Source organism: Colius striatus, chromosome 4 (genome assembly GCF_028858725.1).
Source record: "Colius striatus isolate bColStr4 chromosome 4, bColStr4.1.hap1, whole genome shotgun sequence".
Classification (NCBI taxonomy): domain Eukaryota; kingdom Metazoa; phylum Chordata; class Aves; order Coliiformes; family Coliidae; genus Colius; species Colius striatus.
The window spans coordinates 52,041,294-52,058,266 of record NC_084762.1 but is presented as its reverse complement, the minus strand read 5'-3'; the positions used below and the strand labels follow the sequence as shown (position 1 = coordinate 52,058,266).

The 16,973-nt window shown below is 39.2% G+C and overlaps 1 protein-coding gene across 2 annotated transcripts in view; it reads left to right on the top strand.

The window, feature by feature from the left end:
* Positions 1 to 16,973, top strand: part of GAREM1 (GRB2 associated regulator of MAPK1 subtype 1) — a 107,763-nt gene that overhangs the window by 64,534 nt on the left and 26,256 nt on the right. The window contains exon 3 of one of the 2 annotated variants that reach the window (XM_061995271.1): positions 14,926 to 15,056. The exons of the other annotated variant lie outside the window; for it this stretch is intronic. Coding sequence (XP_061851255.1) covers positions 14,926 to 15,056 — 131 coding nt within the window. The remainder of the gene's footprint in view (positions 1 to 14,925; positions 15,057 to 16,973) is intronic. 2 annotated transcript variants of the gene reach the window in all.

Here is a 16,973-nt window from a genome sequence, read left to right as displayed (position 1 = left end):
TGATCTGTGTGAGGGGCAGAAAAGTTTAACCAAGTTTCTGAATACAGAACTATTCTGTACACTCAGTGAAACAAAGTTTTTATAGAAAGTTGAAGATCCTTTGGAAAGACGCTGCTGAAAAAGGACAAGCAAATTGCTAGAATAAAGTAGAATACAAACGGAATATGCAGGCTTGCCTTCTTCCTTCAGAAAAACGCTTTTTATTGATGTAACAACTTTGTAAAGTAACAAAGCAACAATTTTGGGGGTTAAATACCCACTCATGTGGTTCTCCTTAATATAGCTGGTTTTCAGCTGATAGGAGCCAGAGCACTGTGCATTGCCCAGGTCCTCATGATGGGCTGCTTTCTAAAGCTCACCATGCTTCACGTTGATCAGTGACAGCAGATGGCAGATGAGCTGATTCAGCAGAAGCATCGTGTTACTTCTTTGTCTTTACATACGTGCAGTCCTTCTAGATGGTTTTCTTGGGGAGACAGATGAAACTAATGAGATAGTACTATAGTGTTGGAGGAATTACTTAATGAGGGTTGAGATCCTAACTGATTATAGACTTGCAGGAAGAACATGAAGAAAACTTAAGATATTTTGGTTTTGGACAAAGAAATGTGAATATTCTTGTGTTGCTCTATGGTCTTCACCTGTAAAGGAAGAATTCTCATATTCTAACATTTTTACTATTTAGAGATTGAACTCTTCTATAAGGCCAAGTTAGATCACCCAACACTTGCTCTTATTCCTCCTCTTTTCTTTCCATCAATGCTGCTTCAGTTTGGCCACAGAGGTAGAATCGGATTTCACAAGAGAAATGAAAAGTCTCATTTTCAGACAGATGTTGGATATCAAAGTCAGAAACATTAGAAAACTTGTTCTGATGAGCTGTATGTAGGGTTCAATTTTTTCAGTAGAAAATGTAATTAAATTATCTGGAACTCTTGGATTAGCCCATAGCTATAATCTTGCAAAAAGATCTTAAGTGTGTGATTGTGATATTTTTGCTATATGTAAGCTGCTAATAGTGCAGCTTTTTTTGTTGTGAAGGATTTGTTTGCTCGATTAATTTGCTAATTAACCTTCCTGGTTTTTTTCTGATCATTGCAGTGGTGTGCTATGTGGTGGTAGATAAAGTCATCCTTTGTTATTAGTTTGGAAAGAATGCTTTTTTAACTTGGCTTTTTTTCTTCTAATGACAGAAGAAAAAATAATTTTGAGCAGCATAGATTTCTTTACTGTACATTTCATACGTTTACTATGAAAATTAGATCGTACTGGTCCCTGGCTGTACTACTTCCTAGAGGAGATTCAAGGAAGATATTTTTAACATATTTGTTTGCGTGCTTTTCATTTTCTTCAGAGGGAAAGAGTTCTAAGCAAGGGAGAAGGGAGGCAGAGAAGAATGATATTTGTCAGGGGAGAAGCAGCTGAGTGAAACACAAAGGGACACACTAAGTCTTCAGCTCTGCACTAAGATATGTGCAGGCTTCACAAATCAGCTGCCTGCCATGGCCTTAGACTTTCCCTAGAAACCCTGGAAGTGAGGCACATATCGTCTGCCCACACTGCAGCATGGACACATAAGATCACAGCATGTACTGCCTTGCCCGTTTAACAATAACGAGGAAAGAGCAGCAGTTAGCATGTGATAGCAACCCAGATCTGTGTGCCAGGAGTCCCTGGAAGGATGTCCTGTGCTGCTAAGGATGAAACCCAGTGCTGCCGTATCTGCCTTACTGCTGCCAGGCATGCTGCTTCAAGGAAGCAGATGTATGTCATAGCATACGTGACACTTGTATGCCTTCCTTCTGTTTGGATGTACCGCTCATCTTCTCTACTGTGGAAAATGAAGGATAGCTGCCTTTTCACCCCATTTGCAGATGTTTGTCGCTTCTTGGTGTTTGGTTATTGTAAGGCTTGTTTAATGTGAATCAGATGGAAAGGGTGCAGAGTGGTTTTCTGACTCCTGTCCAAGAAAATTCTTGGGTCAGCTGGCATGCAGCTTTCTGAGGTTTGGCTCAGCCGAGTCTTCCCGGAGCTTGCAAATAAGCTTCCTGATCAGCCATGAGGAGCTTGTAGCAGTCAAGGGTGCAACACTAGGGTATAGTGGAGGGTAAACTGAATGTCAGATGTTAAGTCACTGTTACATGTATTTAAAGTCCCAGCCACTTGGGAAGTTCAGACTGAGGAGTGCATGGAGAGACCTGCATGTGTTGTGCTGAAAGCAAGTAGAGTGATTGCAAGGAAGAATGATGAGGATCTTGGAATTGCCTGCTTTGTCATCCTTCAGTCAGAGAGCCTCCAGCAGATAAAATGTCACATTGTAAACCAGATTGTATCTGGTTTGGCTTAGCTGGTCACAGTTTTCCAGTGACTTAGCTAAACATGTTTTGTACAACTGTAGTTAAAGCAGGTATTGAAACCAAGTGTAGATGAGCCTGTTAGCTGTGGTGCTGTATGTTCAATAAGGATAAGCCATGCCACTGGCTACATTCTGTGAACCCATCATATACTGTTGTCCAGGTTTACTGGTGATAAAGGCTGTTACTATCAACAGCAAGGTTTTGGTGGGACATACACTCAGTATACTCAAGGCAACCTGACCCCAGTAGAAGGAGGTGACAGACTGAATTCTTCCTTGGGGCAGGTCACCTTTCTACAGCTTGATAATGACTTTGCCACTGCATGCCTCACTGTGTGGGAAGCTGTGTGTGTTGTTGGATTCTGCTCTTGCTGGGTATGTAGTAGTGCAGTTGTAAAAGGAAGTAAAGACCTTTTTTAGGAAATTAGCATTTCAGGGACCACCATTCATTTCAATGGTGGCATTTCTAAACCGTATCTCTAGCTTTCTGCTCCCTGTGTTCAGAAATCTCAACTGAAATAGTTATTTTTTATAAAGGAACACTAAGTTTTTGGGAAAAATCAGTATTTTGTGATAACTCTAGCAAAGGTTGATCTTTTGACAGTTTTTAGGTTTGAGTTGCTTTTAACTTTTTATGTTCCATTTTTTTCTGGTCTCTTAAGCATCATCTGTTTTTCTGAATATCTACAGTAACCAATTCTAACTGTCTGAAACCCTAATATCCTTCTTTTTTCCATCTGTGGCATCTTCACAACCTTATTTCTGTGCACTAATACAAACTGCCCAGTATTGATTTGGATTCATTATTCAAGAAATAAGGGGGTTTTTTGTTACCAAAAATATTGGTAATTAGTCTCTGAATCCAGATGTAGACTTATGATCACCTTATTTTAAAAATAATGTTCTTTTGCAGAAATTTAAAGCACATAATTTCTCTGAAGCATTTGCAGCTGCTAATGTTAGCTTGTACTAAGAAATCAGTATGTAATAACATATCTCATGATAATCTAGCAGCTGGGGAAGTCTATGTGCATTCAAAGACAAATAGCTGGCCAGCCATTCTGATAATTACCACTTCACAGCCCTTTCTGTGAAAGGCTACAAAATGGAATTGGTGCAAAGATGGCTTTCAACCAGCGATGCCCCAAACTAGTATTAGTGGGAAGGTTTCACTGGAAACACATATAGGATAAAATATTCAATAGCACTTCAGAAAGCATTAGCAAGGCATAGTACAACTCTTTAACATGTACATGGAGAAAACGAAATCCCCTAAGTGGTCTTCTAAAAACACTTTTGAAATGAAACCATCCCATGTGTAGTCTATAGCATTTATTTCCTGTTGAGATGTTTTAGGCTAGATTGCCTCTGCTAACTGGTTTTATTTGGCTCTCAGCAAGCTGGCAGACATCTTTTAAGAGGGAAAAGTTGACTAGACATTCTGTTTCTTTATACCTTTTGCATTCAGCTACAATAATTTGAACTGCTGAAGAGAGGTGAAGTAACACTCACCTTATTTAAGGTGAAGTAACAAAGTATGTGTGACAGAATGTGTTCAAGAAAACTGAGTCTTAATTTCTTCCAGAAGTTAACTTGTTTTTCAGAACTTGGTCATGATTGCTGCCATGAATTTAATTTCATCTGCACAGGACATCGACAATACAAAGTTATACCACATATCCCAAGAAAATTGTCTTGTTGATCATATACAGATTCCTGACACAGAAATGTTGAGAACTATTTAAGCGACAGGTTCTCCAGTAATTTGAATGCAATACTTAAGCAGATTTAAATTGAGGATGAGAGAAAGAGGGAAAAATACCGAGTCTGCTGGAGATTGTAAACGACATGTATATTCAGCAACCAAATGAGATACAAGCTTTGAAACAATAAGCTGCTCTATAATGCACAGACAGTCTTTCAGGATACCAAGCCCAAGCTCTGGAGTCTCTCTACATATTGATAAAAATGTCTAACTCTGAATGAAATACGTTTGTTCTGTCTCATGTAAAGCCCTGTAAGCTACTGAGAACTGACTGAGCTGCTGACTCAGTCATTGTTCCTGGTTTTTTTACAACTCCTCCCATTCAGTTAATTAAAAAACCTGTTCCTGAACAGGAAACAAAAGCACTTTTTGTACAGAACTGATCTATGTACATTTTCAAGATTTCTGCTCTGTGAATGCACTTTTTCTTCAGCTTTGTTTATTGCAGCATAAGTGCCTGCCAGAGGCAGTACTGTCAACATGACTGTCCTTCTTGGGCGGAATATTTCACTACACACCGTCCTACACTCGTGCTGGGGCCTGTTGAGCATGGGATGGGGTCAGAACCTGAAAGACACAAAAGGCTGCTCAGCAAGCAAGCAAGCAATGAATGGCACTAAAGTCAGGCCATAGAAATCGGGATACTCACGTGGGAGTAGCAGGAGGAAAAAGATCTGTCAGCAAAAGAGCAGAAAGCATAAAGGGTGGTGGGTTTATGATGAAGAAAATGCCTTTGCACTGTTGCAGAAACGCCAGGAGCTTGAGTTTTGGTGAGTGTGGACTTTGAGGCTTTTGCAAAATAAATGAATAAAAGCTGTTACTTGGTAAAGGTGAAGTTAACCATTAAGCTCAGCACTTTTAGCAAAAGCTTCAGCTTGCCAGGAAATACAAGAATGTGTGTGAAGTTGTTTGCCACTTGCATTCTGTAAAATTTAACTTTTTAAGAGATCACTACTAAATGCAAAAAGGTGTATCTGGTGTAAATCTATGAATCACTTGTGGTTAAAATCTCTGTAATCTGTGTTAGGACAAAAATAGACTTCTACACATTTTCAATTCCTCACTATAATTTTTACTCTCTCCAGTTTTTTAATCCACAAAGGGAAGTAATATGATTCAGAACAGGCCTGACACAGATAAGAACCTGGTAGTATCTAAATTGCAAAAGTTTGCTTTCTTCAGTACAGTCCCTAAAATGATTCCCTAAAATGCTAAGCCCTGTTTCAAACAGGGAGTTCCTCTAAGAATGAAGCTTCTTTCATCTATCAGTGTAAGATTTCTTTGTTGCCACTGGTGGACAAGATTTCTTTTTTTAATGTTGTCTGGTTTTTATGTTAACCTCAAATAAATATAATCATTTACTTGCGTCCACAGGTAATGAGGAGATAGATTGAGCTGCTCTGTGTAAGTACAGTCTATGTTTAAAATACTTTTTATCAGTGCAAAAATTTTCTTCCCTTTTTTGAACAAATTTAGACACTGGAATTAGAAGAAACTATTCAACTAAAGCTACACTCAGCTCAGGTTCTGAAACATTGCTGCTCATAAAATAGTGTCTTTCATTGACACTTCAGTTGCACGACAATCCTAAGTTTACTGTTTTGCAGCCAAAATGGGGACAGTGAAAGGTAAGAAAGGTTTCTTCCAGTCTGTATTTCCCGTGAGGAGGCATCTGCTGAAGCAGGGAAATGATGGAGATGGGTTTCTGTACTCATTTGTACTCTGGTGGGGACATCAGCCCAAATAGAACAAACTTTGTGTTTACTGTGTTTTCTTCAAGCTAATGATCACAGATTTTGTTTCGGTAAAATGTGGGATTTTACTCTTTCTCCATTAAAGAGGAAATCTTACACATCCATATTTCTACTGAAATAGGTGGTACTGAGGTGAGGGAATCAGTGGTGTAAAGGCAAAATTTTTTGATGCAGTTGTAATAAAAAATCCTGGCACACTTCACTAATATTTAACAGGTATTCTAATAGGGTCTGTTTGAGCCTGCTTGAAATTAGTAATGTTAAATTCAAATGTTAACCAGGAGTTTATTCTGTTACTCTCAACTTTCTTCTGTGCTTTAATTAAGTGTTAATCTGTTATAGACAATTCTGTTCTTTTCATGTATGTATGTCTTGAGTGTGTATTGGTGAGGTGGGAAGAGAATAACTGTTTAAGAATAGATCCAAAGGCAGACTAAGTCTGTACTGCTTCTTAATTTTAAATGTATGGGCTTTACTCAAATAGGAAAATGTACTTGGATAGAACAAGGTAAGATGCTGTTAAGGAGCTTGGCTGTGATCCATTACAAGGTTTGACATTTACTTTGCACTGATATATCTAAGCTGGGTCTCCTCTCTGTAGGATAGATTTTTAGGCCTGCATCAGTGTTAATGTATACATGAAAGCTATGTATTTTCTTAGTTAATACAAGTGGTTCAAAGTACAGTAAAAACTGGAACCAACTGTTCATATAGAGGACAGCAATTTTCCTTAGAGACTTCTGTTAAATGAGTGATAAGTTGGCTTTACGTTCTCATCAAATCTTCCTCTCTGGTGGCAGGCAGTTCCAACAGATGTTCTCATAAGGATCCTGGAACCATAATCTTTTAGTGACACTTACTATTTTCATAACTAAGGTCTAAGTGGATATCCACTCCAGTACCAAGGGAACAGTGCCATAAGAAAAGCAGCTGCTGTTAGATGTAGTCACTTCAACACTGTTTCATACAAGCTCTAGGTTAATTTAGTAGGACTTTCTGTAACTTTTCTCTCTTTCTTTTGATGTCTTTTTGTACTACAATCTGGATAAGCTCTAATATTCACAACAGCTTTTTTTAATAGCAATTAATTAGGAAAGTCAGACAGTGCAGTAGTTATCAAAGTCCTCTGCATGGTCACTTGAGCATGTGAACTAACATGCTGCTTGTGGAATATTTTCAGTGTCTGTTGGCAGCACATTGGAAAGGAAGAGAATTATGTTAATTACAAGTTAGATCAATGATAACCCAGTGACTAAGTTAAATCTAGTTAACTTACAGTCCAGACACTCAAACATGTGACCCTGTAAAATGGAACATTTCACTGTGGTAATATTGTGTTTGTGACGATAATAACTTATGAAACGAAGGTTAGAGGTTAGGCTTGTTTTCCCCGTCTGTCTTTTTACATCACCTGTAACCTAAAATTCCCTCTCATGCAATATCTGTGAGTTAAATTTGCTTTAAGCTATCATCAGTCACCATTTGAACTGATTTTTCTTTGTTATGCTGCCAACAGTATCACATTTTTTTTTATTGTGTTATTTAAAAGTCATGAAAGTAAGATAAGAGAAAAGAGAATGCTAAGCTGTGCCATCCCCTTTGCTTTGCCAGCACAGGATTAGAAGTTTTGATTAGCAAGCATTGCGTTGCTGTGTGGGAGACTTGATTCTATTCCCTTCCTTGATCTCTCAAAAGGTTGTCTATGCATATGCACAGGTGATGTGTCAGCGTGCTGATGCTCTGCTTCAACATGTCTCACCAGGTTGTGATGTCTGACTCATTCTCTCTTTGTTGAATGGGTATTTGTACCGAAGACATAACACAGAGAGGAATAAAAAACGTTTAAGGCCTCAAAATCTTTGTAATACTTCTGAGAAGTAAAACTATTCATTCTGAAGGGCTTCTTCCATATGAAATGTTGCGCAATCTCTGCTGACTGAATATGTCTTTGTGTCTTGCCTTCTGCTTTGCGGTGCCATAAGTTTAGCTCCAGTACACTTGATGAATTCTACTTGTATTATGTTTACTTAGATATGTCTCCAATTCATATTTCATCAGATTTTTTAATATATTCCCAAAATTTCCAGAAGATTACAGATGGGGACACAGGAGATCTTCTCCACCAGTCTTCCTTCCCTAAAGAAAAAGTACTGCCAGGCAGCTTTTAAAAAACAAAAACAGTATTTCAAAGTCTGTTTCATAACTATTTCACGGCAATTATGATATAAGAATCAATGATAGCTTTTCTAGCTTGTGCCCCAGTCATTTTCCTGTGTCATAATCCTATCGAAGATGTGTACCTAAGATGCTTGCGTATTTTCCTGCTCTATTCTTCACCCTTTTATAGTTTCCTGTATGCTTTCAGAACTCCTCAATATGAAAATAAACAAAGAAATTCTTAGTAATAACTCAGAAAAAGCTTCTCTCTCCGCTCCCCAACTGTGTTTTTTTGCACAGCTCTCAGAAGCTATCAGTCTGGCAGATAAGGATGAACTTGTACCAGTGGGTTGTCTTGCTCTCTGTTTGACTGAGAGGATGAACTTAACATAGCATTGAATCCATGTAACTGCTTTCAGATACTAACTTGGGGTGAAATCAGTAGCTCCTTCAATAGGAAACCTGACAGAGCGGGTGATTTGCTTCCTGCCCTCTCCATGGGCAGTAGGACTGTGAGCCTGTCAGCACTAGTTCATTTGCACACTACTGTCTGCTCCCACTGTTGAGAACAGTGTTCTGTAATTCCATTGATACTTGCAGTTGCTCTCTGTGATGAGTCTTTCACCCCTGCACTGCCCTGTCTGTAGTGGGATACCAGCAGTTTAGCTGCTCCAGAAGACCTCAGCACACAGGAACTCTGCTCATCTCTGGAGAGCTGTGAACAAATGCTGGGTTTCAACCAGCTGGAAGATGGTAAATGAGAAGCAAGGCATTTATTTCTTATTTGTTACTACTTCTGCATGTCTGCCAAACCTTTTCACATTCACTTAGTGATGGATTGCCAAAAGAGATGCAATATGAATTTTACACCTTGGCTCCAGTTAGTCATGCAACAGTTGTATCAAAGATGTGATGGATTCTTTTTTGTTCGTATTTTTTTTCAGGTCTAGACAGCTACAGCCACTGCCATAACAACACTTCTTGCAAAAGCAAAATGTCACATGTAGGTTCTATGCAAAGACATGTTGGAAAATGTCGATTTCAATAAATTACAGTGTTAGGATTATGTCTTAATCTCTATTATTTTAGAATCTGTAGTTGGCCATGCTTGCTCTTGACTGGCGGCCTTGTCTAAGGATTAGATAGGGATGAAGTAACTCTACCATGTGATCTAGTTGATGGGATGACACGTGAGACCATAAACTGAGATTTCCTTCCATTGTCCCCCACAGAGACCAAATTTTAGTTTTGCATCAAGCATTGAGGGCAGTTGTGTACACTGTCAGCTGAAGACTGTATGGGTACACATAAGAAAAGGGTGTGCTGAAGTGTATGAATTCCAATTCATACAGCAGCACTCTCTCCAGTATCTAACAAGCCACCTCTCTGCGCCCTTCATTGTTATTATGCTTTAGGCGTGTGCTCTTCAACTCTGCCTTGTTATATCGATTATCTTTTAGGAAGGAAAAGAGAGTTGTTTCCTGTAAGCTTGATGCACAGGAATGCTGAAAAATGTAGACAAAAAATTGTCTTTTTCCAAAGTGATGTTATTCTGACAGGTAGAGAGCCTTTTCTTTTTGAGTCAGCTTTGCTGTTCTTTGAAATACTGAAATGCAGTCAGCAATCAACAAATAATGTGAAACATAAAGCTCTGCAGTACTTTTGCTCCCCTGCTGTGCTGCCTTCGCATTGTTGAGAAGTGCCGGGCTTTGCATACAGTCTCACATAGAGAGATGTGAGACTTAGTAAATAATCAAAGCTGCTGAAAGACAATGCAGCTCCTGCCTCCTTGGAGAAAAGTCTAACAGCTAATGCAATGGAGCAGATGTTTCCATGTTTCCTATGATGACATGCAGCTATTTTTTCTTTTTCCCCTTCACTGAATTTATTTTTTCAAAACAAACCCTTGCTATAGGTAAGGACTCCCTTGATCTAGGCATGGTACAAAATGAATGCTTTTCTCTTGGGAACATTTTGGGCTACTGGAATTGGTTGGACTATTTGACAGTGAGGGTTAAGTTGCTGTGAAAATCAGGAGATCTTACAGAAAACACCTGTATGAGATGGGTCAGAATTATGAACATGTGTAAGCCTGAAAGAACCTAAGCAGTGGAAGCAACAGAAGTGACCTGAAGGCTGGGACAGAAAAATCTGGTTAATATCCCTGCTCACAGATGTTACAGGGCCAGCTTCTGGCTAGAAGGAAGACTCATCTGTGTGCTCCTACTGGGTTTTAAATAAATGCCTCTATAAACTGGAGGATAAGGCCTGGTTTAGGTCTTTCCCTGCCCTTTTATCTTTCTGGACTCATTTCCAGCAGTAGTGGATTTACTATCTTTGCTGTAGGTACCTTCACAGGGAAATAAGAATTCATCATCTGCAGAGATAATATATAGTAGAATGAAACAGTTCCAATACTCTGCTTGCCAGAGGCCATACTGAAAGATAAAGAGATATAAAGCTTGCTGTGGTTGTTCATTACTCCCTTGCATTTAGCTGCAAAGGAGTAACCTCACCCGCTCAGTGGACCATGTAGGTATTACAAATCTTTGATCTTTGTGAACCTGAACTGATTTATTAGAGAAACATTTCATTATTCTTTTTGTACTAGTGAAAGAGAGGGATGGATTCTATAAAAGTATAGTTTTAGCTTTAGATTTTCTTTAATTTTTTGTTAAATTCCTAATTAACACACAGTTAAATTGCCTTGTGATTTGTTTAAGCTTGCTGTCAGTTTTGTAAAAGTGTAATAAAATTCAGCTTAATCTTGCAGTCAAGCCAGACTTACATCCATTTAAAGTGTATTTCAGCCAAAAGCGTGCTGTCTTTTTTATGGCAGCTTGAATAGAGACCAAGGAGAAACAGTAAGAAATTGTCTCCTTCATCCCCTTTAGTTATTTACACATTTAAGCCAGATGTCAAGTATTGCAGGCCCCTCTTCAGCCTTACTTACTCTCCTTCCAATAAAAAAGTCTGCCTTTTTCAATGAACAAATACATTTTTTAAAACTGCCTATAGAAAACCTCAAGTTATAAACCATCTTTTACAAAGTAGGGGCATTTTAACATCTAGCCCTGACAGCTTCCATGCACAGCATACTTCTTGGTTTCATAACAAGAGGAGATTAATGCTGCCCTTCTATTATGTGCTTTGGGATTTGTGTGTACTCCTCTGTAGTCAACCTCCTCATGAACTGCTGCTTATTAGCAGTGAAGGCACAGACGGCTTTGTGTTTGCATGGCTCGGCTGAAGGAAGGGGAGGATGGCACAGATAACAGCATAGACGGTTCTGAGCATCTCTTTGTACCGAAGTAAAGCTCCAGCTGATTTTTTTAATTTTTTTTTTTTTAATTACATGAACATGTGTGATTCTACAATAGATGGCAGACCCTGCTCCCAGTTGCGCATGGCCTGAAGTATTTGTTCTGTGCTGAGGAATTGGGGGCTTTTTTTGTAGAAGTTTGGATTGCGATGGGTAACTGGCCTTTTCTTGCTGCTAGACTATCGATTGTTAAATACATAACAGTCATAGTAAAATAGTGTTATTGTACTTTCAAACAGGGTAATTAGAGAACCTAAAATTAAAGACCACTGTCTCATTCAAAGTGCTGGATGATTATTGTTCATATAATGTATTATTATTCAGTATGTTGTTCTCCTTCCTCGTTGTTGTGAATTCATGCTTTGTTACTGTGCCCGATTCATTTCCCTCTCCATCTCAGTTTCTTTATGAACTAGCAAAATTTTATCACTGCAATATCTCAGAGTTTCCAAAAACTATACAGCTTCTTTGCAGTATCACATTAAACTCCTTTCTGTATGCAAGGGAGGAGTGTTAAATCAGAAGTAACCCCTCTGGATTTCTGTCTGTCTGAGGTGACTCTCTATGGTTTTGTTTTGTTTTGTTTTTCTTTAGGGAACTTAAAGTATGAAATTCCATAATTAATTATTGTTACAGCTTGCCTTTAATAGTAACCACAGCTGGGAGTCCTGTAAATCAGACCTCTGGATTCCAAGTTGGGCAGTCAATTAGAGTTACATCTGAGTGGCTGTGTTGGTAGTCAGAGGACAGCAGTTGAGAAGTCAGCAGGAGAGAGCAACAACCTCAGGTCAGCCCATGATGAATAAATGCTGTGAGACAACTTCTGTTAAGTTTAAGAACATATTGCCCTTAGTGACTATTTGTGAAATACAGTCATTGGCTCTGTAGGTTTTCTGTGCTGTCAGGTGATCCCTGGTGCAACTCACAGTTCCTGTGGCTGCATGATGTCCTGGCATGTTCTGACCCTATGCAGGAGGAGGTCTGACTTTACTCAACTTTCCCCGACTCCTGAATTTCCTTTGCAGCAAAGCAGGGTGCCTGTGCAGGAGGAAGGACCTGCAGAGCTGGGGAATACATCTTCAGCTTGGTTAGGCTGTGGCATATGGAGGAATCCTGAAACCAGGATTTACGTGATCTGTGTGGCAGTCTGGGCATTAAAAAGCACAGTTCTCCTCTCTTATCTCTCCCTGTCTGTGCCTCAGAGTGTCGGCTACAGCACAACTTTCCAGCACCAGTTACCTGAGCACCTCTCTACTAACTGTCCAGATTGAATGAGGCCAGAGGTGCTGATTGCCTACCCCTTCTGTTACTTTGCACTGAAAGGGTCTCAGAGTGGACAAGCTGAGGAATTCAGCTTTAGAACACTGACATTTCTCTATTGAGTACCTGAAGCGTTTTTTCATCAGGTTTCCTGTTGCTACCTGTGATATCTGCTGGATGTAGCTTTGTTGCTCCTAAAATTTCTTCTGTTGATCCTGGAGATGCCATAAAGTCTGTGGAAGAAGAGGTTGCTAGAATTTTTCAAGATAGAGAGTATGTCTACAATTACAGTTTTAAACACTTTCAGCAAGCAATTAAACAAAGTTACAAGAAAGGAAACCTCTGGAGCTAGTAAGCCCAAAGATACCTCTTCTCTGCTCTGGGCATACTTGAGCCGTGAGTTCCTCCTAGAGGTGTGGAGGAGACTCTGGATGGTATTGCTAATTGTGCTTAAGGGCTTCTTTACATGGCTCTTGTTTACTCCTGTCTAAGGCAGAATGTTAGATGAGGCGGACATTTGGTCTGACCTGGAGAAGCCATTCCTGTAGTCAACTACATTGCAGTAATATACTACAGAATGGCTTCAGCAGGTCACAGCAAAGGTCCTACTGCTTCTACCCTGTGTTGGTCTTCAAATTATACTAATTGTGTTGGCTGAACTTCACATCTGCTCCAGGACACTTTATTATTTGAAGTTAGGAAAACTCCCAAGGCAACTGATTTTTGAAGTCTGATGAAGATGATTAAACATTTGCAAAATACAGTCTTCCAGTGGGGAGTAACACAATCTTTAGTTACCCTGCTGCTAATACTTCAGAGTTAGGTCGTTTTACAAAGGCAAAACATATGGAAGAGAAAAAAAAGAAAGTTTTCTGCCTAATAAGTTGATATTTAGGCTTACAACCACAATACTCAAGTGTACCGATTAAAAGAAGGCACCTCTGTCAGCGATGTGCTGGGGTTGGTTGAAGGAACTAGGCCTCACAGGCTCGCAAGTCTCTTGGGGCGGGTACACGTATGCATGTGTGCACACACTTGGCAGGGTGACGGGACTGGTCTTTCCTGTGGGGTGCCAGGACTTGCTGAGCTTGCCTTCATTTACTCCTCTGGTGCTAGGTGGCCTGAAATAGTTTAGTATTGGTGAATTCTCTGAACATGTCACAAAAGTCTCAGGTCTGATCAGATGTTCAGGGGCAGCAGGGAGTCATGCACAAAAATGCTAAAGGAGAGAAGATGTTTCTGTAGATAGCTGACATCCTGATATGTTGGATGTATTTTAGTGAAGTTGAGTGTTGTTTGAGAACAATAATCCAGTGGCTGTGTGCATTGCTGATTTCAAAATATGATTTATAGGACAGACACTACCCATTGATTATGCTTAGCCTTTTTCTTATTTTCTGGAGTAGTTTCATACATCGCACCCTACTGTGCTATTCTCTCACTGAAAATAGTAGTAGTAGTTTCTAAATTTGGGAAGATTGCTCCACTGATTTTAAGTCATACAAGCAGCAAATACATCCATCTAAGCTTTAATTATCACTGTATTTATAAAAGAAAGCTTTTAAGCATTGTATTTGTAGTGCATGGAGGTGATTGATGTGCCTGGCTGTCCCTGGCAAGTCTGCCCAAGGCAGCTGTCTCTGCATTAGTTCTTGCCTTTTACAAGACTTAGAGGTGAAGTCAGCAAGAAACACTTCTTTCTGATGCTATTCTGAAGGTGATCACCTTCAAAGTGGTTTTAAATATGTATGGTTTAATTTCTTATGTTAGTTAAAGTTCTCAAGGGCTTAGTTTATGATTAAGGAAAGTTAGGTGCTATTCCACCTGTAGGGAAGCCTAGGGGAAAAAAAGAGTTTTAGCTTAGCATTCTTTAATAGCTGTTTGATGATGCTAAAAACAAAAGCCCTATGTTTATTGTTTTGGGGTTTTATAGTAATGGGCGTGTTTTCTTTCTGTAAAAGCTTTTAATATTAAGGACCAAAAAAATCTGTACAGATACTATTACACCAAAATAAGTACACAAACACAAATGCCTCCATAGTTATTTACTGTTTCTAGAGAGCATGTAATTAAAGGATCTTTTTAAAATTTAACTTCAGCTCCCACACATTCTTTTTGTTCCAATCTGGTAAAACTGGGTTTCATGGTAGGTTCAGGAGACCCTCTGCAATCTTTCGTCTTTTTGTTTGGCTGCTAATAACTGGAAAAAATGACAGAGCAAAATGGTGAAGAAGTTGAGCCAGCAGTTGCCACAGTGACAGTTTTCCAATATAAATATCTTACAACTCTTCTGTTTATCATCTGTTTTCAGGGCAGTTTAAGCTGCTGGAACAAGACCGAGATATTAAGGAGCCAGTGCAGTATTTTAACAGTGTGGAGGAGGTGGCTAAAGCATTTCCTGAACGAGTTTACGTCATGGAGGAAATAACATTCAACGTTAAGGTAGTCCCTGAATAAATATTTATCCCTGTCTAAATGATTAACTGTTACAACCTTTATATACATGGCAAGTGAGCAGCGGCACTGTGTGGGAAGTGTGATTTTTGAGACAAACAAGCCTCTAGTGTTCTACATTCAGCAATGGTGCTCTTCAGAGTCCATTTTTGCAGTCTTAAATCAACATGTCCTCTAAGGGCTCTCCTGTCCTATGGCACTTTGGGGAGCAGTCCTGATGATCCATCCAATAATTCATCTAATTAGGATACCCCTGCCAGATTTGAAACAAATGTTGTTTGTGGCCCCTCTTCTCCTCCCCTCCAGCAGTCTGAATTTTATTCTCTGCTAAGCAGCAGCTGCTCAGATCCTTGTCCAGAAAGCCTTATTCTCAGAGAGCATGCAGGGTGAAATGATGGGATTGCTTGTCTCAAAATGACCATAGCTAAATAGCATTGTGGATAAAACAACAACAAAAAAAAAACCTCTAAAAGAACACTTGTTCTCTTTGTGCATGTATGTGTGTTTGCATGTGCTTGCCTCTTGGCCTCATCAAAGGGTCAGTGATCCCATAAGTGCGGTGGCCTGAAACAATGACAGAAGTTGCTCTTCTTTGTCCTACACATATATGTGACACCACACAAGGTAGAGCAGAGTGGTCTTCAGGCTGGTCTGGTTTGCTCCGTTTAATATGCTGCCTTAGACTGGAAGAGCATTCTGGAGCTGGGATGCTGTGGCGCAGATCCACATCATGTACCCTGCAGGAGAAACTGGTTGATACTGCTGGTGCAAAAGCAATATAAAGTTTCCTGGTCCTGTATGTAGCAAGGTGGCGTTTGCATAACAACCTTTTAATGGCTTTTCCTCTTTCTTGTTCTGCTGGATTTGGGGGATACCAGCTAGTCTGAAATTTTTATAGCTGTGAAACTAGATAGCTGAAGACTGCTGTAAGCGTGAGAGCTCATCAGTTAATTCATTTAGTAACACAGGCTCCTGCCTTTAAAGACAGTAGGTTGTTTTCATTTTTGCTCTCCATTAACCTGAAACCATAAAACAGAGCCTTTCACGAGAAGGCTACACGAGAAAGCTGTAACACTTTTATATGTTTAGGATGTAGTTGGGTGAATTAAGGCAAGAAGAAAATTCCATTTCTACCCAGGAAGATCAGTCTTACCTTGGGACTGCTAGCCTTACCCAATGCTGTGCCATTATTTCTCAGTTGATCAATGTCTGAATCAAAAGATTTGTACAATAAAATCTGCAGATCTGATTTTATAGGGAAAAAACTATTTATCTACAGGCCTGTTTTAATGTAAGATATTGTACCTTGAGTTGAACGTGAGTATTCTTAAAACTCTGTCATGTTTAGCAAACAGAGAAATAAAGCATAGCTTACTGTTACACATCAGATCCATTTTTAAAAGGTATTACAGTGATACTCCTTAATGTAAATAACAGTAATAATAATCCAGGTTTAACCCAGTTACACAGTTATCTTGGCTATATTTCCCTTGGCAGTTTTTCCAGTTTCATAGAAGTCTATTCCAAGATTATCATCTTCCAAAAAATAAATGAACTTAACAGGATTTATTAAAGTGTTTAATAAGCCTTTAGATGCAAGAGAATTATATACACTAGAATTTTAATTTAAGGGAGATCCTGTCAAACTGATTAGAGCAAAGGGAGGAATATTAAGTACAGTTGATTTATGTCTAATGTAGTGTGCCTATTTAAATTCAGAAGCGAGTATCAGAAAGTGGCAAATCTGATAGAAAAAAAAGAAAAAACCCTAAAATATCTGATGGAGCATTTAAAATGAAGAAGAACTCTGAAATCTGGGAATTTTTTCTTGTTCCAGACAATCATGGCTTTCATGGATAATTTTTGAAGAAGGAGCCAGTAGCGTTACAGAGTGCCACTAGATAG